Below are 23,403 nucleotides of genomic sequence, written 5' to 3' on the forward strand. Positions count from 1 at the left end.
AACTGAAGAGGCCCTTGATGAAGGTGAAAGAGGAAAGTGAAAAGCCTGGCTTAAAACTCAGCATTCAAAAGCCAAGATCATCGCATCCAGTCCCATTCCTTCATGGCAAACCAACGGGGGAAAAGTGGAAACGGTGGCATATTTTTTTTTCTTGGGTTAAAAAATGACTGTGGAAGGTGACTGCAGCCATGAAATTAAGATGGTTGCTCCTTGGGAGAAAAGCTATGACAAACCTAGACGGCATATTAAAACATAGAGACATCTCTCTGCCAACAAAGGTCCATCTGTATAGTCAAAGCTATGGTTTTTCCAGTAGTCATGTACTGATGTGAGAGCTGGACCATAAAGAAGGGTGAGCACTGAAGAACTGATGCTTTTGAAGTGTGGTGCTGGAGAAGACACTTAAGAATCCCTTGGACAAAAAAAAAAAAAGAATCCCTTGGACAGCAAGGAGATCAAACCAGTCAATCCTAAAGGAAATCAACCCTGAATATTCATTGGAAGGACTGATGCTGAAGCTGAAGCTCCAATACTTTGGCCACCTGATGCAAAGAACCAACTCACTGGAAAAAACCCTGATGTTGGCAAAGTCAGAGGGCAGGAGGAGAATGGGGCAAGAGAGGATGAAATGCTTGGATGGCATTACTGACAATGAATACAAGTTTGAGCAAACTCCAGGAGACAGTAAAGCACAGGGAAGCCCAATCTGCTGCAGTCCATGGTGTCACAAAGAGTCAAACACAACTTAGAGACTGAATAACAACAACATTGACAGAACTAAAGGATATAACACCTCTTCCATGTTTACACTATAACCATCTTCACAGGAGTAATGACCATTTCACTGCATGTGCCCTTTCCTGGTTTAATTAAGACTTACCAAAATTTGTCTTTGAATGGATTCTTCTGAAGCATCTGGGTATTCACACATGCGAATCAACTTACAAGCAACATGCCGCACTGCAAAACAGTAATTCAGTAATTAGACACCCATAAACACAAAACATTCATTCTCCTTTTATATACACCTATAAAGAGAAAAGAGGAGTGAAGCAAAATCATATTTATTGTTAAAAATAGGACTTTTAAAGGCCTTTTTAAAAAATCAATTATCACATGTAACTCCATGGCTGATTCATGTCAATGTATGACAAAACCCACTGCAATGTTGTGAAGTAATTAGCTTCCAACTAATAAAAACAAATGAAAAAAAAAACCAAAAATAAATTTTAAAAATCAATTATCAAAAGTAGATGAGCTGAAAATTACCAAATGAATAATTTCCTTAAGTCAAACAGATATCTAATTTTCAAATTTTAATTTCTGCAGGTCTTAAATCCCAAACACTCATATGATGCTCTTGTATGCACCATGCCAGCAGGAAAATTCTAAGTAGAATTGGAATCTAAAACTATTCAACATCTGACAAAATTTGTGAATATCATAATATTTTAAGATTATTCTAAAATGTGAAACTTCCTAAATACATTATTTTCTTCAGATGAGGTCAAGTTCTTAAAGCATAACTCAGAAAATACAGATATCTTCATTGTACAGTTCATTTATCCTGAAAATAGGAAAGCTTGAATAACTATAACCTTTTTATTTGTGTGGTTTCTTTCATCATAAAACATACCCAGATTTTTAAAGATAACTCCACATATAACTGAACTAATTGCCTTGATATTTTTAAAACTCTGCAGCCATTCTATGTGAATATCATTTTAACTAATATTCCAATAAAAAAAGAGATTTGCCCAGCTTACATTTCAGGGTAATTGAAGTAATCAAATTTTTATTAACCATCACAAAATGTAAAATTTATTCATTCCCTTGACAAATTTGTTTCTGGAAAAAAGTAAAGTAAAATAAAATAATTTCTAAACATGTATTTACATTGTCTTGCCTTTCCAGTTTTTAAAATGTTTCTTTTTTTTTCCAAAGTTTACTAATTTTTCAGTATTCTCAACAACCCTGATCTCTCAATTATTTCCCCTCTCCAAAGATATCTTCGGTGCTTCCCTCTCTATTCCTTCCCCTCTACCTTCAAATATATCCATTTCCTTTCTTTGAAAAAATTCAACTAACTCCACTGTGCTTCAAGCTTCCATCTCATTTCACCTCTTCCTCTTATTGCCAAACCTTTTTTTAATTAATTTGGCTGCATCAGATCTTAATTGCAGCACTCAGGGTCTTCTGATTAAGGTATGTGGTCTCTCTAGTTGCTGTGCAGGCTTGTGGGATCTCAGTTCCCCGATCAGGGATCAAACCCGTGTCCCCTGCATTGCAAGGTGGTTCTTAACAAGGACCACCAGGGAAGTCTCAAAATTTCATGAATTGAATGACCTACTATCTCAATTTTATTACTGCTCCCTCTTTTGCCTAATGTCCTACAATCTGTTAGGCTTCATTATCATTTTACTAAAGCTGCACTCACAAAGATCACCTTCCCTGACTTCACAGCAACACTTCCCAATGATCATAACCTTTTTGAAAACTACCACTTCCTTCACCTCACTCTATCCTAGTTCAGCATGAAGCAGTGTCCCTCTGTGGGAAATGTCTTAGTCTAAGAAATTTGTTCCAGGCCTACATTCTTGATCCAGGTGTGTATAATTATCACCATTAAGCCTTCTGACCAAAGGCAGCTGAGGCTAAGACAGAATGCTATTTCAGTATAAAGATGTTTTCTTTGATGCTGTTGCTCTATCCTCATCTTCTCATCAGCCTGTTCTTGGCCCTCTATACTATAAATATCCTGGTTAGGTGCTTGTTGACAGACTTTACACAAAACAAAGATTTTTTGTCACATCTCTAACTTTACACAAAACATAGATTTGCATCTGCTGGCACTTGTGAATTCTTTATTTGTCCTGTTTATTTCGCTTTAATCCATTCCTTTCTAAATCCTCAAAATAATGTGCCTGGTATTTTCATGCTGGAGTCTTACCTTGTCCCTTTTACCTACTGCCTGCCATAACATGATTTGACAACCCTATAAAGGAGTATGTACTCAATAAGTGGGTAGTGCTTATTTAACTTATATGCAGAGTCCATCATGCGAAATGCTGGGCTGGATGAAGCACAAGCTGGAATCAAGCTGCTGAGAGAAAAATCAATAACCTCAGATACGCAGATGACACCACCCTTATGGCAGAAAATGAAGAGGAACTAAAGAGCCTCTTGATGAAAATGAAAGAGGAGAGTGAAAAAGCTGGCTTAAAACTCAACATTCAAAAAACTAAGATCATGGCATCCAGTCCCATCACTCCATGGCAAATAGATGGGGAAGCAATGGAAACAGGGACAGACTTTATTTTCTTGGGCTCCAAAATCACTGCAGATGGTGACTGCAGCCATGAAATTAAAAGGCCCTTGCTCCTTGGAAGAAAAGCTATGACAAACCTAGACATCATATTAAAAGGAAGAGACATTATTTTGCCGACAAATGTCCATCTAGTCAAAGCTATAGTTTTTCCAGTAGTCATGTATGGATCTGAGAGTTGGACCATAAAGAAAGCTGAGCGCCAAAGAATCAATGCTTTTGAACCGTGGTGTAGGAGAAGACTCTTGAGAGTCCCTTGGACTGCAAGGAGATCAAACCAGTCAGTCCTAAAGGAAATCAGTCCTGAATATTCATTGGAAGGACTGATGTTGAAGCTGGAGCTCCAATACTTTGGCCACCTGATGTGAAGAACTGACTCACTGGAAAAGACCATGATGCTGGGCAAGATTGAAGGTGGGAGGAGAAGGGGAGGACAGAGGATGAGATGGTTGGATGACATCACTGACTTGATGGACATGAGTATGAGCAAGTTCCGGGAGTTGGTGATGGACAGGGAAGCCTGATGTGCTGCAGTCCATGGGGTTGCAGAGTCGGACACAACTGAGTGACTGAACTGAAGTGGATAATGAGTCTCCTCTAGAATATTTTGACTATCCCTTTTATGTCTCCTATCCTTGCTCTTTCACTTCTTTTACTTAACTGGAAGAATTAAGGTTAAAATCTCACTATTCTCTCAACACCATTGGTTCTTAAATTTTGCTGTGCATGAAAATTCCTAAGAAATTTTTTCAAAGTATAGACATGCCCAGAATTCCTCCTAAAGCCCAAAATCAAAACCTCCAATGATGGGACCTCAGCATCTGTATTTGAAAAAGGCTCCACAAGGGACTCTCATTTATACGAATATTTAAGAACCACTGTTCTGCCATATGACCCAGCAATCCCACTTCTGGGCATACACACCAAGGAAACCAGATCTGAAAGAGACACGTGCACCCCAATGTTCATCGCAGCACTGTTTATAATAGCCAGGACATGGAAGCAACCCAGATGCCCATCAGCAGACGAATGGATGAGGAAGCTGTGGTACATATACACCATGGAATATTACTCAGCCATTAAAAAGAATTCATTTGAATCAGTTCTAATGAGATGGATGAAACTGGAGCCCATTATACAGAGCGAAGTAAGCCAGAAAGATAAAGACCATTACAGTATACTAACACATATATATGGACTTTAGAAAGATGGTAACGATAACCCTATATGCAAAACAGAAAAAGAGACTCAGATGTATAGAACAGACTTGTGGACTCGGGGAGAAGGCGAGGGTGGGATGTTTCAAGAGAACAGCATTGAAACATGTATATTATCTAGGGTGAAACAGATCACCAGCCCAGGTTGGGTGCATGAGACAAGTGCTCGGGCCTGGTGCACTGGGAAGACCCAGAGGGATCGGGTGGAGAGGGAGGTGGGAGGGGGGACTGGGATGGGGAATACATGTAAATCCATGGCTAATTCATTTCAATGTATGACAAAAACTACTGTAATGATGTAAAGTAATTAGTCTCCAACTAATAAAAATAAATGGAAAAAAAAAAAAGAACCACTGTTCTTTCCTTTCTCCCTCCAAGAATTCAACAACTTGTGTGGCTTCAACAATCACCTCCACGTGAATAACTATCAAATCTGTAGGCAGCCCAACCGTTTACATAAGCTCCAGTCTCACATCTCTAACTTTACAGTCACCTCAAATACAACAGATCTAAAACTAAAGTTTACAAGTCATTCCTCTACTTCTCGCTTTACTATTTCTGTCCATTGTTCCATAATCCTTCCCAATAATAAAAAATTATAGTGCATAAATCTTTAATGACTTTTTTGATCACATAACATAATCCAGGCACATTGAATTTGTTTTTGAGACAAAATATCTTCCAACCAATCAATGTTTTTGAGAATAAAATTTTTTTAAACCAGATGCTTCCTGCACTACATCCTGTATTCCACTGAATCTTAAAAGTACTGTACACATAACAAGCACCCAAATATCTAAAAACTGCAGAGTCAGTACATTAGGAAAGGTCCTAGGGCTGCAGCTCCCACTTCATCTACCAAATACCCACTATTGGGCAAGAAGTGAAAAAACAGCCAGAGTAGTGTCCCTTGATATGCAGAATGGGAGTTTAGAATTAACCCATTTTTAAATCACACAATTCATCTGTGCAATAGATTTCTCCCACACATGAATTTCCAATTCTTCCCTCCTCACAACTCCAGGATCTAAGCCTTCTACTAGGAGCAATGATATCAACATATATCTGAGAGTTAAAGAGACAGAACTGCTCTCTAAACATCTTAAAAGAAGAATGGGCTAATAAATAAGTATATTATTGACTATACTAACCACTAAGTACACAATACCTACACTGAAATTGTATGCAGTTTGCTTTATATTCATACAGATAAATATTTAGTATTAAATTCTATTTGTTGCATACAGACAAAATTCATTTGTCTACAAGGCAAAGCACTCCAGAGATTCAGCTTTTGACAGGTTGCCTCAACATATTCTTTATAATGAGGCAATATACTTTCCATAAATGCATTAACTGTCACTATCCTTGTTGGAAATCAGTAACTGTCAGCACACTAGATCCTGCCCATTTAGCTAAAGTGCTCATACTCTGCCAGGCAGTGGATCACATTTAATACACCCAAGCAGATGAATATGGTTTGGGAGTTTTTTCAGTTGTTATTCTTGTTTGCTCTCACAAAAACTTCTATAATTTTCCTCAGTAACTCAGTCCAATGTTTATCAACCCACCTCATGAAGAAACTATTCTTTACAGATATTTTTCAATCTAAATTCCTCACACAGCAACATTTTTTCATTATTTTCTTAATGGAGAAGAGAACCTACTATTTGATGGTTCTTTAGAATCCGGAAGATTCTGATCATCTCTTCTCCGGAGAAATAATCCATGTCCTTTGACATTTCTTCAAGTTCTCATTTTCCCCGCCTCATTTTTAATCATCTTTTTTGTTCACCACCAGACTATTTCTGCAGTGAAGCTTTTAAATTTCTATGAATAAAGAGCTAACCTCTGAAAAACCATAAAACCAAGGCAGGGTTTGCTCGAGAAACTACGGTCTAAGGATTGTTTTATTTTCTTTCAACAAATATGCATCTAAGAACTGATCAAAATATTTCAACTACAGGAACACAATCTGATGTACAATAAGAATATTCCTCATAGTATGAGTTACAAAACGTATACATACATTTAGTCTTCTGTTCTTCATTTATCACCAAACCTATTTTCTTGGTAATTGCCCAGTTCCACAGGTTTACTGCCATTTCTTCAATCTGTGCAACAGAAACATTTTCTTAGTTAAAATACTGTCTGCTTCCAATGATATTTTCTTTCTTGCATGTTTCACATTTATGTGACTCTTGTGGGTTATTTACAGGTGCTCCATAACCTAGTCTCATTTTACCTTTTCTCCCAAAAACTTACCATCAGAGTAATTATATCACTGTCCTATCAATACAACTTGTTCATTCCTGTCTGTGTACCTTTATTCATACAACCCAGTCAGTCCTAAAGGAAATCAACCCTGAATATTCACTGGAAGGACTGTTGCTGATGCTGAAGCTCCAATACTTTGGCCACCTGATGTGAAGAGCCAAATCACTGGAAAAGACCCTGATGCTGGGAAAGATTGAGGGCAGGAGGAGAAGGGGGCAACAAAGGATGAGATGGTTGGATGGCATCACCAATTCATTGGACATGAGTTTGAGCAAACTTCAGGAGATAGTGAAGGACAGGGGAGCCTGGCATGCTGCAGTCCATGGGACCGGAAAGAGTAGGACACAACTGAGTGACTAAACAACAAGAAATTCATACTGTTGGCTTCACCAGATATACCTCCTCCCCTTATCTTTATGTAATTCAAATTCAAATTCAACCTCACCAAGAACATACATTAAATTTTCAACAACCGCTACATTCTTCATTATCTTTCTCTTCTTTGAATCCTTGTATTCACTAAGTTTCACATAACTGAATAATTAATTATTCATTCTATCATTTATCCTTTGTTTTTATTGTTACTCTTATTTCCCAACTAGGCTTCTTGATATCAAAGATCATATCTTACTCAATTTATGTAGAACTCACATTACCTACCAAAGTGCTAAGTAAAGAAGACATATTCAAATAATAAGATTCATTTTACTATGTCCTGTTCTAGGAACAAGGGAAGCAAATATTTTGGCAGCTTCTTTTGGGGTTTATCTTTCTTTCAGGTGGAACCTAGTCAACCAGACGAAAAAATGAATCAATCTCATAGCATCACAAGAATAAAATGTGCACTAAGTTGGCTTCTGGCAAGAGATCTCTAGAGACAATAGTTGATCCTGGGTGGTACTACTGCCTCAGACCAGTATGACACAGCTCAGGCCTAAATCTCCCAGTGTGCTATAGTGACTACAATAAAAGTTATATACCTACCATTCTTATCATAAACATATTGATAGCAAATGACTAAGAGGAATAATAAATGGAAAAAATTTAAACTCAGTTTGTGTACAATAATGGTACACAATTGTATTTTAGTTTATTAATTTATTTTCTCCAGTGTCACTTTTTCCCCCTACGGTTTCAAATTTCCCTGATGAGCTCCCCTTTAGACAGATTATTTATTTGGCATGGCCATCATTTCACTAACTATTCTGTAGCTAATTATCATGCTCACCTCCATCTCTCTCACATATCCCCATGCCACAACTGACCTAATGATGACTCTCACATGAAGTATTATTTGATATGTTTCATCAAAAGCACATGGAGCTAATATTTGACTCAAAATTTCCCAGAAGAACAAATGGTATTTAGGGGGAAATATAAACATTCAGAATAAAGCAACTTAAAGAAGTTGCCTTTTTGGTATTTTGGAAAGCAATTTAACAATATGTAAAAAGAGCCAAAAAATGTTCTTATCTTTTGACACAGTAATTGTTTTACTGAAATAATCTAAAATATGGAGGGGATAATCTCTGCACTTAATAGTGTTCCTCATATCATTATTTATAATAGTGAAAAATTAAGAACAATATAAATACTCAGTAATAAAGAATTATATAGATGAATTATGATAAATCTACTAGATGGAATATTATTCAGTCATTTAAGATAGCGATCATGGACTTCCCTGGTGGCCCAGTGGTTAAGACTCCACCTGCCAACACAGGGGACATAGGTTTGATTCTTGGTCCAGGAAGAGTCTACATTTCTCAGGACAACTAAGCCTGCACGCCACAACTAAGTCCACACACCCTCGAGTCACAAAACAATAAGTACTGTTATGATTCCACTTATAAGAAGTACCAAGAGTGGTCAAACTTATGGAGATAGAAAACAGAATGGTGGTTGAGAGAGTCTGGGGAAAAAGAAAATGTAGTTGTTATTTAACAGGTATAGAATTTCAGTTTTTCAAGATGAAAAAAGTTCAGGAATTGGTTGCACAATGATGTAAATGTACTTGATACTACTGAATATTACATTTAAAAATAGTTAAGATGGTAAATTTTAGTTTGGAAAACAATCCAGCAGTTCCTCAAAAATAAAACAGAGTTACTATATGACCAGCAAATTCACTCTTAGGTACATACCTAGAAGAAATGACAGAAACCAACAAAATTTCTGTAAAGCAATTATCCTTCAATTAAAAAATAAATTTTTTTAAATATGTAAAACCTGTACACAAATGTTAATAGCAGCATTACTTTTAAGACATTCATTCTCCTCAGATTTATATATGAATTTAATATAATCCTTATTAAAATATCAGCAGGGCTTTTTTTTACTTGGATTAATACTTTTTTTAATTAGAGGATAATTACTTAACAATATTGTGATGGTTTTTGCCATACGTCAACATGAACTGGCCATAGGTATATATATGTCCCCTCCCTCTTGAACCCTCCTCCCACCTCCCTCCCCATCCCACCCCTCTAAGTTATCACAGAGCACCAGCTTTGGGTTTTCTGTGCAATACATCCAATTCCCACTGGCTATCTATTTTACATATACTAGTGTATATGTTTCAATGCTATTCTCTCAAATCATCTCACCTTGTCCTTCCCTCACTGTGTCCAGAAGTCTATTCTTTAGACACAAACAGCAAAGTCTGTGTCTCCTTTGCTGCCCTGTAAATAGGATCATCAATACTATCTTTCTAGATTCCATATATATGCATTAATATACAATACTTGTCTTTCTCTTTCTGACTTACTTCACTCTGTAAAATAGGCTCTGGGTTGATCTACCTCATTAGAACTGACTCAAATGCATTCCTTTTTATAGCTGAATAATATTCCATTATTGATGGACCCTGATGCTGGGAAAGATTGAAAGCAAAAGAAAAGGGTGGCAGAGAGAAAAAAATGGGTGGCAGAGGATGAGACGGATGAGCATCACCAATTCAATGGACATGAACTTGGGCAAACTCTGGGAGATAGTGAGGAACAGGGGAGTGGTGGTGTGCTACAGTCCATGGAGTTGCAAAGAGTCAGAAATGACTTAGTGACTGAACAACAACAATATTCCTTTGTGTATATGTACTACAACTTCCTTATCCATTCATCTGTCAGTGGACATCTAGGTTGCTTGCATGTCCTAGGTATTGTAAATAGTGCCATATCAACATTATTTATAGCAGCCAAAAGGTACAAACAGCCCAAATGTTCATCAACAGATGAATGGATATACAAAATGTGACACAGTCAAAGAATGAAATATTATTCAGCCATAAAAGGTAATGGGTTACAGACACATACTACAACATGCAAGAACTTTGAAAACATTATGCTAAGGGAAGATCCCCTGGAAAAGGTAAAGGCTACCCACTCCAGTATTCTGGCCTGGGGGTTGCAAAGAGTCTGACACAACTGAGCAACTTGCACTTTCACTTTCACGTGAAAGAAGTTAGTCCCAAAAGACCACATATTGTATAGTTTCATTTATATAATATGTCCAGAATAGGCAAATCCATAGGGACAGAAAGTAGATTAGAAGCTGTCTAGAGCTGGAGAAGAGAGAAGGAAACAGAGTGTGTGTTTCTTTCTGTGATGAAAATGTTCTAAAGTTCACTTTGGTGATGAGTATACAACTCTGTGAAATACTAAAAATCATTGAAATGTACAATTGGGTAAATTATATGGCATATGAATCATATATAAAGCTACATACATGTGTGTGTGTTAGTCACTCAGTCATGTCCAACTCTTTGCAACCCCGTGGACTGTAGCCTGCCAGGCTCCTCTGCCCATGGGATTCTCCATTCAAGAATACTGGAGTGGGTTGCTGTGTCCTTCACATGAAAGATATTTACAATAAACTTTCTTCTCACCTTTCCATTTGTACAGTCACCTAAATGGAAGGATCTGCCCAAGGTAAACATTTTCAAGCTGTTTCAGAACCTCATTTCAGAACCTCAAGGCAATTTCAAAATTAAGTGACAGACTTCCAATTAAACACTAGTAAAAAAAATACCCTCCTCCCCAAAAAAGCACTACCTCCAAACGTTTATATTCAACTGAGTTCCCCACTACCAGGTAGTTTCTTATTTTACTTAAAAAGGAAGGAAAAGAGAATTACTATTAAGTGACTAACTACTATGTACAAGATGGGTTTAGAAAAAGCAAAGGAACCAGAAATCAAATTGCCAACATCCGTTGGATCAAACAGAAAGCAAGGGAATTTCAGAAAAACATCTTCTGCTTCATTGACTATGCTAAAGCCTTTGACTGTGTTAATCACAACTGTGGAAAATTATTAAAGAGATAGGAATACCAGACCATCTTACCTATCTCATGAGAAACTTGTATGCAGGCGAGAAGTAACAATTACAACTGGACATGGAACAACTGACTGGTTCAAAACTGAGAAAGGAGTATGACAAGGCTGTATATTGTCACCCTGTTAACTTACATGCAGAGTACATCATGCAAAATGTAGGGCTGAATTAATCACAAGCTGGAATTAAGACTGCCAGGAGAAATATCAACAATCTCAGATAAGCAGATGACACCACCCTAATGGCAGAAAGAGAAGAATTATAGAGCCTCTTGATGAGGGTGAAAGAGGTAAGTGAAAAAGCTGGCTTAATTCAAAAAACTAAGATCATGGCATCTGGTCCCATCACTTCATGGCATGTAGAAGGGGCTCCAAAATCACTGTGGATGGTGAACACAGCCATGAAATTAGAAGATGCTTGCTCCTTGGAATAAAAGCTATATAACAAATCTCAACAGCATATTAAAAGCAGAGACATCACTTTGCCAACAAAGGTCTATATAGTCAAAGCTATGGTTTTTCCAGTAATCATATACAGGTGTGACAGCTGGACCCATAAAGGCTGAGCGCAGAAGAACTGATGCTTTCAAACTGTGGTGCTGGAGAAGACTCTTGAGAGTCCCTTGGCCTGCAAGGAGATCAAACCAGTCAATCCTAAAGGAAACCAACCCTGAAAGGAATGATGCTGAAGCTGATGCTCCAGTACTTTGGCCACCTCATTCAAAGAGCCAACTCATTAGAAAAGGCCCTGAAAGACTGAAAGCTAAAGAAGGGGGCAGGAGAGAATGAGACGGTTAGATAGCATCACAGACTCAGAGGACATGAATCTGAACAAACTCCAGGAGATAGTGAAGGACAGGGGAGCCTGGCATGCTACAGTCCATAAGTCATAAAGTCAGACACAACTTAGCGACTGAACAACAACAACCCAGGACCTTAAATATGTTATTTTGTTCACTATTCATAACAACGTTGGGAGGTGGGTTTTATTGTTCTCCTTTTAACGTATGAGAAGAGTGAAGCCTAGAGAGGTTAAATAGCACATATTAAATTTGAGACATTTTTCCATTAGTTACTAAAACACTATTTTCCCTAAATGTGCCATTAGGCTTGATTTCTATGTATTCAGATTTCATGTTAATCATGAAGATTGTTTTTTTATTTATACATTAATTAAAACAGTGAATCATCAAAACTTATCATAAAAAAAAACTTATCATAAAATTATTTTTATACCAACCTGACAATCCGGTATGTTAGCCATAGACTCTCTGTTGATATTCCCTATATCCATGAAGATTCTATCAATTGCCTCATGTGTCCTAGGTGTAACGTCTGTTGCAATTAGGTTTTCAACAGCTTCTGAAATAACAATAAATAATAAAAGTGACGTGAAGTATCAACATTGGCTGAAACTAGCAAATCATTCTGAAATCTGTTCCTATAGCGTGAAGAAACTTCAATGATCCTTAGAGTAAAACTAAACTGGAGATAAAGTTTATTTTAGCTAAAGGAAGAGTGCAATTTTCAAATAAATTTTCTACTTCCTGGGAGTCACTTGTTTATAACTTAATCATCATTACTCATTCTCAAAGTAAAATGCATTGACTTCACAAACAGTATTGTTATTAATAGGTCATTTCAAAACTATAAAATAGAAATTAACAATGTCTTCAAAACTACAAAATGTAGAAATTCTGAAGGGAGACTTAGATATATGCCCTGTAAAACTGAGATACTTATTAATACATTCAAGCATTAGGCAGACATACTCTGAAGTCTTGACCCTACTTTCTGAGAAAAAAATGACATGCTCAGTTAGGAACAACATTAACCAGTTACTGAATCTGTAGAAATGTTCACCATTTTCTAAACAGACTTGAGCTCCAGACTCCATATGGCTGAACCTGATTAAGCCACAGAATTCCTAAAAACTAAAACATAACGGATAACCATAATTGATGCTTTTCACATTATCAAAAGTGAAGTTTTTCCAAACTTGTGTAACAGAGGTCTCCATAACCAACATGTCTCTAATTTCTTGCATTGCTTCTGAGCATTAATAATATTAATAAAAGCACCTTCTGGAATATTTTTAATCTGCTACAATAAACAGATTTTTAACCTGTTACAATAAACAATAAATCTTCTAAATGAAATTCTTTGTTAAATATCAAAAAACAGATTCACATGGCCACTTCACAAAGCAAATTATTTTCAAATATACTCAAATATATTTTAAAGCTCACAGAATCTTTAGAACCCTGCATGATCAGAGATTTTAGGGAAAACATACATTATATACATTTCACAGGCCTCACGTAATGATACATATGAAAATAAAAACCTCTAGCTTCCTTACTCCCATAAAGCAGTTAATAAGACTAATATTAAACTTTTTGATTCTTCTAAGATTAGGTAACATTGTGCCTTGCTCAAAATACTGATAACAGATTTAGGAAAGTTTAGAATGGAAGAAAATATTTGCAAAGCATATATCTGATAAGGGTTTAATATCCAAAACATATTAAGAAATCAGACAACTTAATGGCAAAAAATCCAACAACTTAGGAAACACAGTGAAGACTACTAGGTACAGAAGAAAAGAAGCTCAACATCATTAATCATCAAAGAAATGCAAATCAAAACCACAATGAGATATCACCTCACACCTGTTAGAAAGGCCATCATTAAAAGACAAGCAATAAGAAGTTTTGGCAGGAATCTGGAGAAAAGGGATGCCTCAGCACTGTCAGTGGAAATGTAAATTGGTGCAGCCACTATGGAAAACAGTAAAATTCCTCAAAAAATTAAGAACAGAACTACCAAATGATTCTACCTCAAGGTATTTATCTGAAGAAAATTAAAAAACTAACTTTTGAAAAGATATGTGCAAACTCATGTTCACTTCAGAACTATTTACAATAGCTAAGACGTGGAAGAGAAGACTCTACACATGGACATCACCAGATGGTCAAAACCAAAATCAGACTGATTATATCCTTTGCAGCCAGAGATGGAGAAGCTCTATACAGTCAGCAAAAACAAGACTGGGAGCCGACTGTGGCTCAGATCATGAACTGCTTATTGTCAAATTCAGACTTAAATTGAAGAAAGTGGGGAAAACCCCTAGACCATTCAGGTATGACCTGAATCCCTTATGACTACACAATCAATCCCTTATGACTACACAGTGGAAGTGAGAAATCAATTTAAGGGACTAGATCTGATAGACAGAATGCCTGATGATCTATGGACAGAGGTTCGTGATATTGTACAAGAGAGAGGGAGCAACACCATCCCCAAGAAAAAGATATGTAAAAAAGCAAAATGGCTGTCTGAGGAGGCTTTACAAATAGCTGTGAAAAGAAGAGAAGCAAAAAGCTAAGGAGAAAAAGAAAGATATACCCATTTGAATGCAGAGTTCCAAAGACTAGCAAGGAGAGATAAGAAAGCCTTCCTCAGTGATCAATGCAAAGAAATAGAGGAAAACAATAGAATGGGAAAGACTAGAGATCTCAAGAAAATTAGAGATACCGAGGGAACATTTCATGCAAAGATGGGCTCAAAAAAGGACAGAAATCATATGGACCTAACAGAAGCAGAAGACATTAAGAAGGGGCAAGAATACACAGAAGAACTGAACAAAAAAGATCTTCACGACCCAGATAATCACGAAGGTGTGATCACTCACACTCACCTAGAGCCAGACATCCTGGAATGTGAAGTAAGGTGGGCCTTAAGAAGCATCACTATGAACAAAGCTCGTGGAGGTGAGGGAATTCCAGTTGAGCTATTTCAAATCCTAAAAGATGATGCTGTCAAAGTGCTGCACTCATTATGCCAGCAAATTTGGAAAACTCAGCAGTAGCCACAGGACTGGAAAAGGTCAGTTTTCATTCCAATCCCAAAGGTAATGCCAAAGAATACTCAAACTACCTCATAATTGCACTCATCTCACACGCTAGTAAAGTAATGCTCAAAATTCTCCAAGCCAAGCTTCAGCAATATGTGAAACGTGAACTTCCAGATATTCAAACTGGTTTTAGAAAAGGCAGAGGAACCAGAGATCAGATTGCCAACATCTGCTGGATCATTGAAAAAGCAAGAAAGTTCCAGAAAAACATCTATTTCTGCTTTATTGACTATGCCAAAGCCTTTGACTGTGTGGATCACAATAAACTGTGGAAAATTCTGAAAGAGATGGGAATAGCAGACCACCTGACGTGCCTCTTGAGAAACCGTATACAGGTCAGGAAGCAAAAGTTAGAACTGGACATGGAACAACAGACTGGTTCCAAATAGGAAAAGGACTACGTCAAGGCTGTATATTGTCACCCTGCTTATTTAACTTAAATACAGAGTACATCATGAGAAACGCTGAGCTGGAAGAAGCACAAGCTGGAATAAAAATTGCTGGGAGAAACATCAATAACCTCAAACATGCAGATGACACCACCCTTATGGCAGAAAGTGAAGAACTAAAGAGCCTCTTGATGAAAGTGAAAGAGAAAGTGAAAAAGTCGGCTTAAAGCTCAACATTAAGAAAACTAAGATCATGGCATCTGGTCCCATCACTTCATGGCAAATAGATGGGGAAACAGTGGAAACAGTGTCAGACTTTATTTTTTTGGGCTCCAAAATCACTGCAGATGGTGATTGCAGCCATGAAATTAAAAGCTCCGTGGAAGGAAAGTTATGACCAACCTAGACAGCAGAGACATTACTTTGCCAACAAAGGTCCTTCTAGTCAAGGCTATGGTTTTTCCAGTAGTCATGTATGGATGTGAAAGTTGGACTATAAAGAAAGCTGAGTGCCAAAGAATTGATGCTTTTGAACTGTGGTGTTGGAGAAGACTCTTGAGAGTCCCTTGGGCTGCAGGGAGATCAAACCAGTCCATCCTAAAGGAGATCAGCCCTGGGTGTTCATTGGAGGGACTGATGTTGAAGCTGAAACTCCCAATACTTTGGCCACCTAATGCAGAGAGCTGATTCATTTGAAAAGACCCTGATGTTGGAAAAGATTGAGGGCAGGAGGAGAAGGGCATGACAGAGGATGAGATGGCTGGATGGCATCACTGACACAATGGACATGGGTTTGGGTGAACTCTGGGAGTTGGTGATGGACAGGGAGGCCTGGCGTGCTGCGGTTCATGAGGTCACAAAGAGTCAGACATGACTGAGCAACTGAACTGAACTGAAGACGTGGAAAGAACCTAAGTGCCTATCGATGGATGAATGAATAAAGAAAATGTGGTAAATATATACAATAGAATGCTATTCAGCCATAAAAGAATGAAATCTTGCCATCTGCAACATGGACTTTAAAGGTGTTATGCTAAGTGAAACAAGTCAGAGACAGACCAATACTATATGATCTCACTGATACACAGAGACATTAAAAAGAGAAAGCCCATAGATACAGGAAATAGACTGGTGGTTGCCAGAAGCAGGAGGCAGAGGGTGGGCCAAATGGGTAAAGGAAATCAAAGGATACAAACTTTCAGTTATAAAATAAATAGGTCATAGGAATGTGATGTATAGCATGACAACTGTTGTATATTTTTTAATTGCTAAGAATAAATCTTAAAATTTATCAACACAAGAAAAAATTTCTAACTATGTATAGTGATGGATGTTAAATTAGACTTCTTGGGCTGATCATTTTGTAATATACACAAATATTGAATCATTATGTTGCACACTTGAAACCAACATAATGTTGTATGCCAATTATACCACAATTTTTTAAAAATTAGGAAAAATTTTTAAGTGTTTTTAAAAAATCCAAATATCATCTAGAAAGATTTCTTAAAATGTTTTTGAAAAGAAAAAAACCATTATCGTGGGGTGTCTGGCACTGGAGCTTGCTGGCTCTTGGGTGGAACTTGGTCTCAGTGTAGGCATGGAGTAGAGAACAATATTCCCTGGGGTCAGGAATTCTATGATAGTCCTAAATTATGGAGTTGAGCCTCCTGCCTCTGGGTTTCAATCCCAACCTCTGACAATAGCATCAAGACTTCTCTGTCCACACAATGCAGAAGACAAAACACTTAGGTTAATGGTGAAACAACTCTCCACAGCTAGGACCATCCAGAGATTCACAGAATTATATAGAGAAGAGGGAGGAAGGAGATAGAGGCGACCAGGAGGAGAAAAGGGAGAGTAGTCAAAAGGGAAAAAGGCAATCAAGCCAGTAATCAAATCCCTATGTGAAAATGGATATTAGAAATTAAACTCTTAAAGGTACAAAATTAATAACAAAAGATCAAAAAGCAAAAATTAAAAACCTAGAATAAAACTTGGACTCTTAAAAGTACAATATAAAAGAAAGTAAATTGAACATAAAGAACCATATTAGGATAGTATGAGGAAAAAAGAAAAAGAGGATGGGGAAGAAAGTTTAAAAAAGAGGAAAAAATAAGAATAAAAAATAAAAAGAAATAATAAAATTTTAAAAAATAATAATAAGATAGAAAAATATATCTTGGAATTTCGCTGGAGATGTTGTAGGCAGTGTGGGGTCATTTCAGTGTCAGATAATCCCTTGTTCCAGCTTGTACTTGTTCTTAAAGTCAACAGTTGCCCCTCAAATGTAGTCTCAGCATAACTACAGGATTTTAATCTGTTGCACCTGCCACTTCTGGGGCAGTTCCCCCTTCTTTTCTTTGCTTAGGTTGGCCTCCTCTGCTTGCCAAGTCTCTTCAGTGTCTAATTTCTGCCCTGACATGAGCAGACAAAAGTGGTCACTTATTCAGATATACTTGCTCAGTTGTGCTGTAGTAAGGGATACTGCAAACAAACATTGCTGAGATGTGTGGGATGGATGTGCTCACAGTGGATGGACCACACGGGAGCTGCCACAGCCCAAGGTGGCATGCATTTCCCAGGTCCAAGCCACTGAAGCTAGTCAGTGAATACAGTAAAATCACAGGATATAAAATTAATACACAGAAATCCCTTGTATTCCTGTAGGCTAACAATGAAAAAAATTAGAGAAATTAAGGAAACAATACCATTCACCACTGCAATGAAAAGAATAAAATACTTAGGAATAAACTTCCCTAAAGAAACAAAAGACCTGTATACAGAACACTATAAAACACTGATGAAAGAAATGAAAGGTGACACAATAGATGGAGAAATACATCATGTTCTTGGATTCAAAGAATCAATATAGTGAAAATGAGCATACTACCCAAAGCAATCCACAGATTCAATGCAAGCCCTATCAAACTACCAACAGTATTTTTCACAGAACTAGAACAAATATTTTCACAATTTGTATGGAAACACAAAAGTCCCCAAATAGCCAAAGCAATCTTGAGAAGAAAGAATGGAACTGGAGAAATCAACCTGCCTGACTTCAGACTATACTACAAAGCTACAAACATCAAGAAAGTATGATACTGGCACAAAGACAGAAATATAAATCAATGGACCAAAATAGAAAGTCCAGAGATAAATCCACACACCTATGGACACCTTATCATTGACAAATGAGGCGAAAATATACAATGGAGAAAATATAGTCTCTTCAACAAAGTGGTGCTGGGAAAACTGGTCAACTACGTGTAAAAGAATGAAAGAACACTTTCTAACATCATACACAAAAATAAACTCAAAATGGATTAAAGATCTAAATGTAAGACCAGAAACTATAAAACTCTTAGAGGAAAACATAGACAACATCCTCCAACATAAATCACAGCAAGATCCTCTATGACTCACCTGCCAGAGCAATGGAAATAAAAACAAACAAATGGGATCTAGTTAAAAGCTTTTGCACAACGAAGGAAACTATAAGCAAGGTAAAAAGACAGCCCTCGGAATGGGAGAAAATAATAGCAAAGGAAACAAATGACAAAGAATTATTCTCCAGAATATACAAGCAGCTCATGCAGCTCAGTATCAGAAAAAAGAACACCCCAATCAAAAAGTGGGCAAAAGACCTAAACAGACATTTCTCCAAAGACGATATACAAATGGCTAATAAACACATGAAAAGATGTTCAACAATACTCAATCCAGAGAAATGCAAATCAAAACCAGAATAAGGTATCATCTCACACCAGTCAGAATGACCATCATCAAAAAGTCTACAACCAATAAATCCTGGAGAGGGTGTGGAGAAAAGGGAAGCCTCTTACACTGTTGGTGGGAATGCAACCTGGTACAGCTACTATGGAGAACAGTGTGGAGATTCCTTAAAACACTGGTACTAGAACTTGCCATACGACCCAGTAAACCCACTGCTGGGCATATGGAGGAAACCAGAATTGAAAGAGACACATGTACCCCAATATTCATTGCAGCACTATTTACAATAGCTAGGACATGGAAGCAACCTAGATTCCATCAGCAGATGAATGGATAAAGAAGTTGTGGTACATATACTCAATGGGATATTATGCAGCTATAAAAACGAAACACATTTAAGTCAGTTCTAATAAGGTGGATGAACCTGGAGCCTATTATATAGAGTGAAGTAAGTCAGAAAGAGAAAGATAAATACTGTATATTAATGCATATATATGGAATTTAGAAAGATGGTACCAACGGTCCTACATGCAGGGCAGCAAAGGAGACAGAGATGTAAAGAACAGCCTCTTGGACTCAGTGGGAGAAGGCGAGGGTGGGATGATTTGAGAGAATAGCACTGAAACATGTACATTACCATATGTAAAATAGATGACCAGTGCAAGTTCAATGCATGAAGCAGGGTACCCAAAGCCACGGCTCTGGGACAACCAAGAGAGATACAGTGGGGAGAGAAGAGGGAGGGAGTTTCAGGAGGAGGACACGTGTATACCTGTGGCCAATTCATGTTGATGTATTATGACAAAAACCATCACAATATTGTAAAATACTTATCCTCCAATTAAAATAAATAAACTAATTTAAAACTAACTTTAAAAAAAGAAAAAAACCAATATAAAACTTTTAAATTTGACTTCAGTTTTTTAAATCCAAAGATATATTATTAGAATACCAATTATAACTCCTAGTTACATAGTATATGAGACTGTGATTTTGACTTGTGAATGTTCTCTTAATGTTTTATATTTTAATTCTGTCAAAATAATCTGATCCTTTCAAAACATATTTTCAGTGTCATTCAGTTGAGCAATTTGACTGACACCAGCTGAGGCAATGACAGCACTGCAGTTCTTTAGGATAAAATGCAGTCAGCAAAGCTGAGTAATACAGGTCACATAGCTGAATGGTTGAGAGTTACACTATAAAAGAGAGACTTTCTTCTGGAAGAAGTTCAGAAAAAAGCTTCTATAAATACAGCCTATTCCTGAGATATGAAGACAACATCCTGTATTAAGGTTATATCAAGCAAGATTGTACATTTTGAAAGAAAATGATTAAATTATCTTCCTGGCTACTGAAATAAACTATGATTTACAATATGATTTCAGTTAATTTAAATGAGATTCATCCTAGTTAACGCTGGGGAGTCACTCTATTGAGGCAGCTGTGTTAATCTGTACCAATTAATTCTAATTAGGTAGACAGCATTTTAGGTACAGTATGGGGAAAATTTCTCTGTCCTTGAGGATGGGAGCTTCTGTTACAACATGGAAAAAAATCTATCAACAGTCCTGCCAAGTCTCTCCCCGTGACCTCCATCAAGTCAACCAGTCATTCAAATGCCAAAGCAGTTCAAAGACTTTCCAGGTACAAGATTTTACTCCAAATCACAATAATTATCTGCAAATGCTTCAGAGAGAAAAGGACGAAAAATGACAATAAAGTTAATATTTGCCTAGTGCTCTATATAGTCTCTTAGCTTTTTCATGTGCATTCTCATTTAATCATCAATATACTCTGTAAGGGAGATTATTTAAGAACTTTCTTCTTTTTTAATATTTATTTATTTGGCTGGGTCTTAGTTGCAGCACACAGACTCTCTAGTTGTGGTATACCAGTTCTCTAATTGCAGCATGCAGGCTTAGTTGCCCCTTGGCATGTGGGATCTTAGTTCCTTGTCCAAGGCTCAAACCCACATTCCCTGCACTGCAAAGTGGATTTTTAACCACTGGACCACTGGGGCAGTCCTGGAATATACTTTTAATTTATGAGATACAGGCACTGAGATTTAACAAAGCATAGTAACTTCTTAAAACTGACAGAAAGAGGAAGTAGTAAACTAGGACTTGAACTGAGGCTTTCTAACGTGAAATCCTGTACTTTCCACTATACTAGGCCTATTGAGAAAGGCCTGAAAGAACTGACTTGCCAGGACTCTGAGACAACTAAAAAATAGTAAAGAGAGAATAAGTGAGCCAACATTATTCAGAGTACTACACTATAATTCTGTTGTGGGCTAAGAAAATCTCCCAGCAGAGGCTGGTTTTAATGAGGACAGTCAAAATGTCCAAAACAGTGTCAAGGGGGCATGGCAAAAAAATTGGACAAACAGGTTAGTGATGGACAAAATCACACTGCAAATCATACTGCCTATATTATGGTCAGAGAGACAATTTTTCTTATGCAATGTTCCAGGAGGAACCAACTGACGAACTGGGTATGGCACAACAGAATCCAATCAGTAAATCATAATGCCTAAGTCACATGAAACTGCATGCACCATAGTTTTAAAAGAATTATTCACAGCAGTGTATTGTAGTTCTGAACAGAACCTTCATCCTTGAGAGCAACTAGGAAAGGATACTAACTCCATGAAAATCATGACAGTCAGAAATTATAAAGCTCAACAGGTGCCTAAAGTATACCCATAGCATGTTAAATATCAAATCTGATGGCCACTATGACTTCATTCCAAAACAACCTCTTCCCTACTTCATAATACTGTTATTCTTTCTTGCTCCAGACAGAACTGGCTCAGGGACTGGAGCAAACTTAAGCCTGGGTTCATCAGGAGATAAAGGTACATAAAATTTTAGAGGACAACTGACTGGGGAGCAGAGAGGGTAAAAAGGCAAGAGATAACTAGATCATGCTAATCAAAAAAGGAATTTCCAACTTGCTTCTGGTGAGGAAATACATCCAGTCTCATCCAGGGCACTAAACTTTAGAGACTAAAGGGTAGAATTATACTTACTCTGAACAAACTATAGCAGTAGGAGGAATATCTCAAAAAGCCACAACTCAGTCCTCTCAATTAAATGCACATTGTATAAATGTTTCAATGAATTTAGTATTTTCTTTCTTTCACACTCCTATAAAATGGAAGGTCAAAAACCAAACTTAACTTGCCAATTCATCCAATCCTACCCCTAAGTATCTGTATAGATTTACAAAGTCTCTGTATAAGTTTTACTCTCATTACATCCTCTTACTCATTGTAGCTGAGCCCTGTTGCTCTTGACTGAGTCTTTTATTCAGCTGAGATCTGGTTTGTTTTAGTTACCACCGTACCAAAGGCTGTTTCTAAGTACTTAATTAACTTTTGTTTACATAGCGTTAACAATGCACAAGGCACTGAAGACAGACTTACCTAAGCCACTTGCCCAGTAGATTCACATCTAAATCAGACCAGAAATAATAATACATCGAAAGGCTGGGGATGCAATAAGTAGACTCTAACAACACAGTTGGAAGGTTAAAATGGGTTAGCTAAGCTGAGTGTATTAAAGCAACTCTTATCAAGACTATACTTTCAGGGATCATTTCTATAGTTCGTTACTAGAGAAGTTTCTCTGATCGTGTAAAGCAACTCTTACCAAAGAGGTCTTTGAAGGAAGAAAAATGTCTAAGTTGATTCAACTGTCTCTTTAGTTTCTTATCTCTACACTATTGTAAACTATACACAATATACATAAAATAAAACTTGCCTGCAAGAGAGGTCAAATATTTAATGAAATCAAACGAATGATGGTTAATTTTCCACACAAGATATCTTTACCCTTTCCATTCCTAACAGAATGGCCTAGTTATTTAGAGGATTGCTAAGCAAAATGTCATAAACAATCAAGCATCATATGAACTGCCTTTGATGGTGATGGAATAACACAGGAAAGTCTTATCTAAGCCCATGTGCATTTCCAAATCATCATGAGAAATATACAGTATCATCCCTGGTGACAGTATTGCATCTCTGTGGGCCATATGAATGAAATTGACATGTTTAATTCAATTAACATTTAATGATAATCAGGTATTTTGTTAAACAGACCAAGAATAATGTAAACAAGACACAGTTCCCTCCCCAAAGAGCTTAAACACATTTCCACTCAAGATATGTGTATATACAGGTACCAACCAACCAGCTATTTAGAGCTG

General features: G+C 37.1%; 1 protein-coding gene and 1 pseudogene across 2 annotated transcripts in view; one reads left to right on the forward strand and one right to left on the reverse strand.

The window, feature by feature from the left end:
* The window catches only part of TEX11 (testis expressed 11), a 256,192-nt gene that overhangs the window by 221,482 nt on the left and 11,307 nt on the right, over nucleotides 1–23,403 (reverse strand). For both annotated transcript variants that reach the window (XM_020882990.2, XM_020882995.2), the window contains exons 3-5: nucleotides 12,389–12,510; nucleotides 6,572–6,656; nucleotides 881–960 (exon numbers count right to left, since the gene is read on the reverse strand). In XM_020882990.2, coding sequence (XP_020738649.1) covers nucleotides 881–960; nucleotides 6,572–6,656; nucleotides 12,389–12,510 — 287 coding nt within the window. The remainder of the gene's footprint in view (nucleotides 1–880; nucleotides 961–6,571; nucleotides 6,657–12,388; nucleotides 12,511–23,403) is intronic.
* On the forward strand, nucleotides 22,769–22,859 carry LOC139033200 (small nucleolar RNA U3; annotated as a pseudogene).

The sequence above is a fragment of the Odocoileus virginianus genome, chromosome X, assembly GCF_023699985.2.
Source record: "Odocoileus virginianus isolate 20LAN1187 ecotype Illinois chromosome X, Ovbor_1.2, whole genome shotgun sequence".
NCBI lineage: Eukaryota > Metazoa > Chordata > Mammalia > Artiodactyla > Cervidae > Odocoileus > Odocoileus virginianus.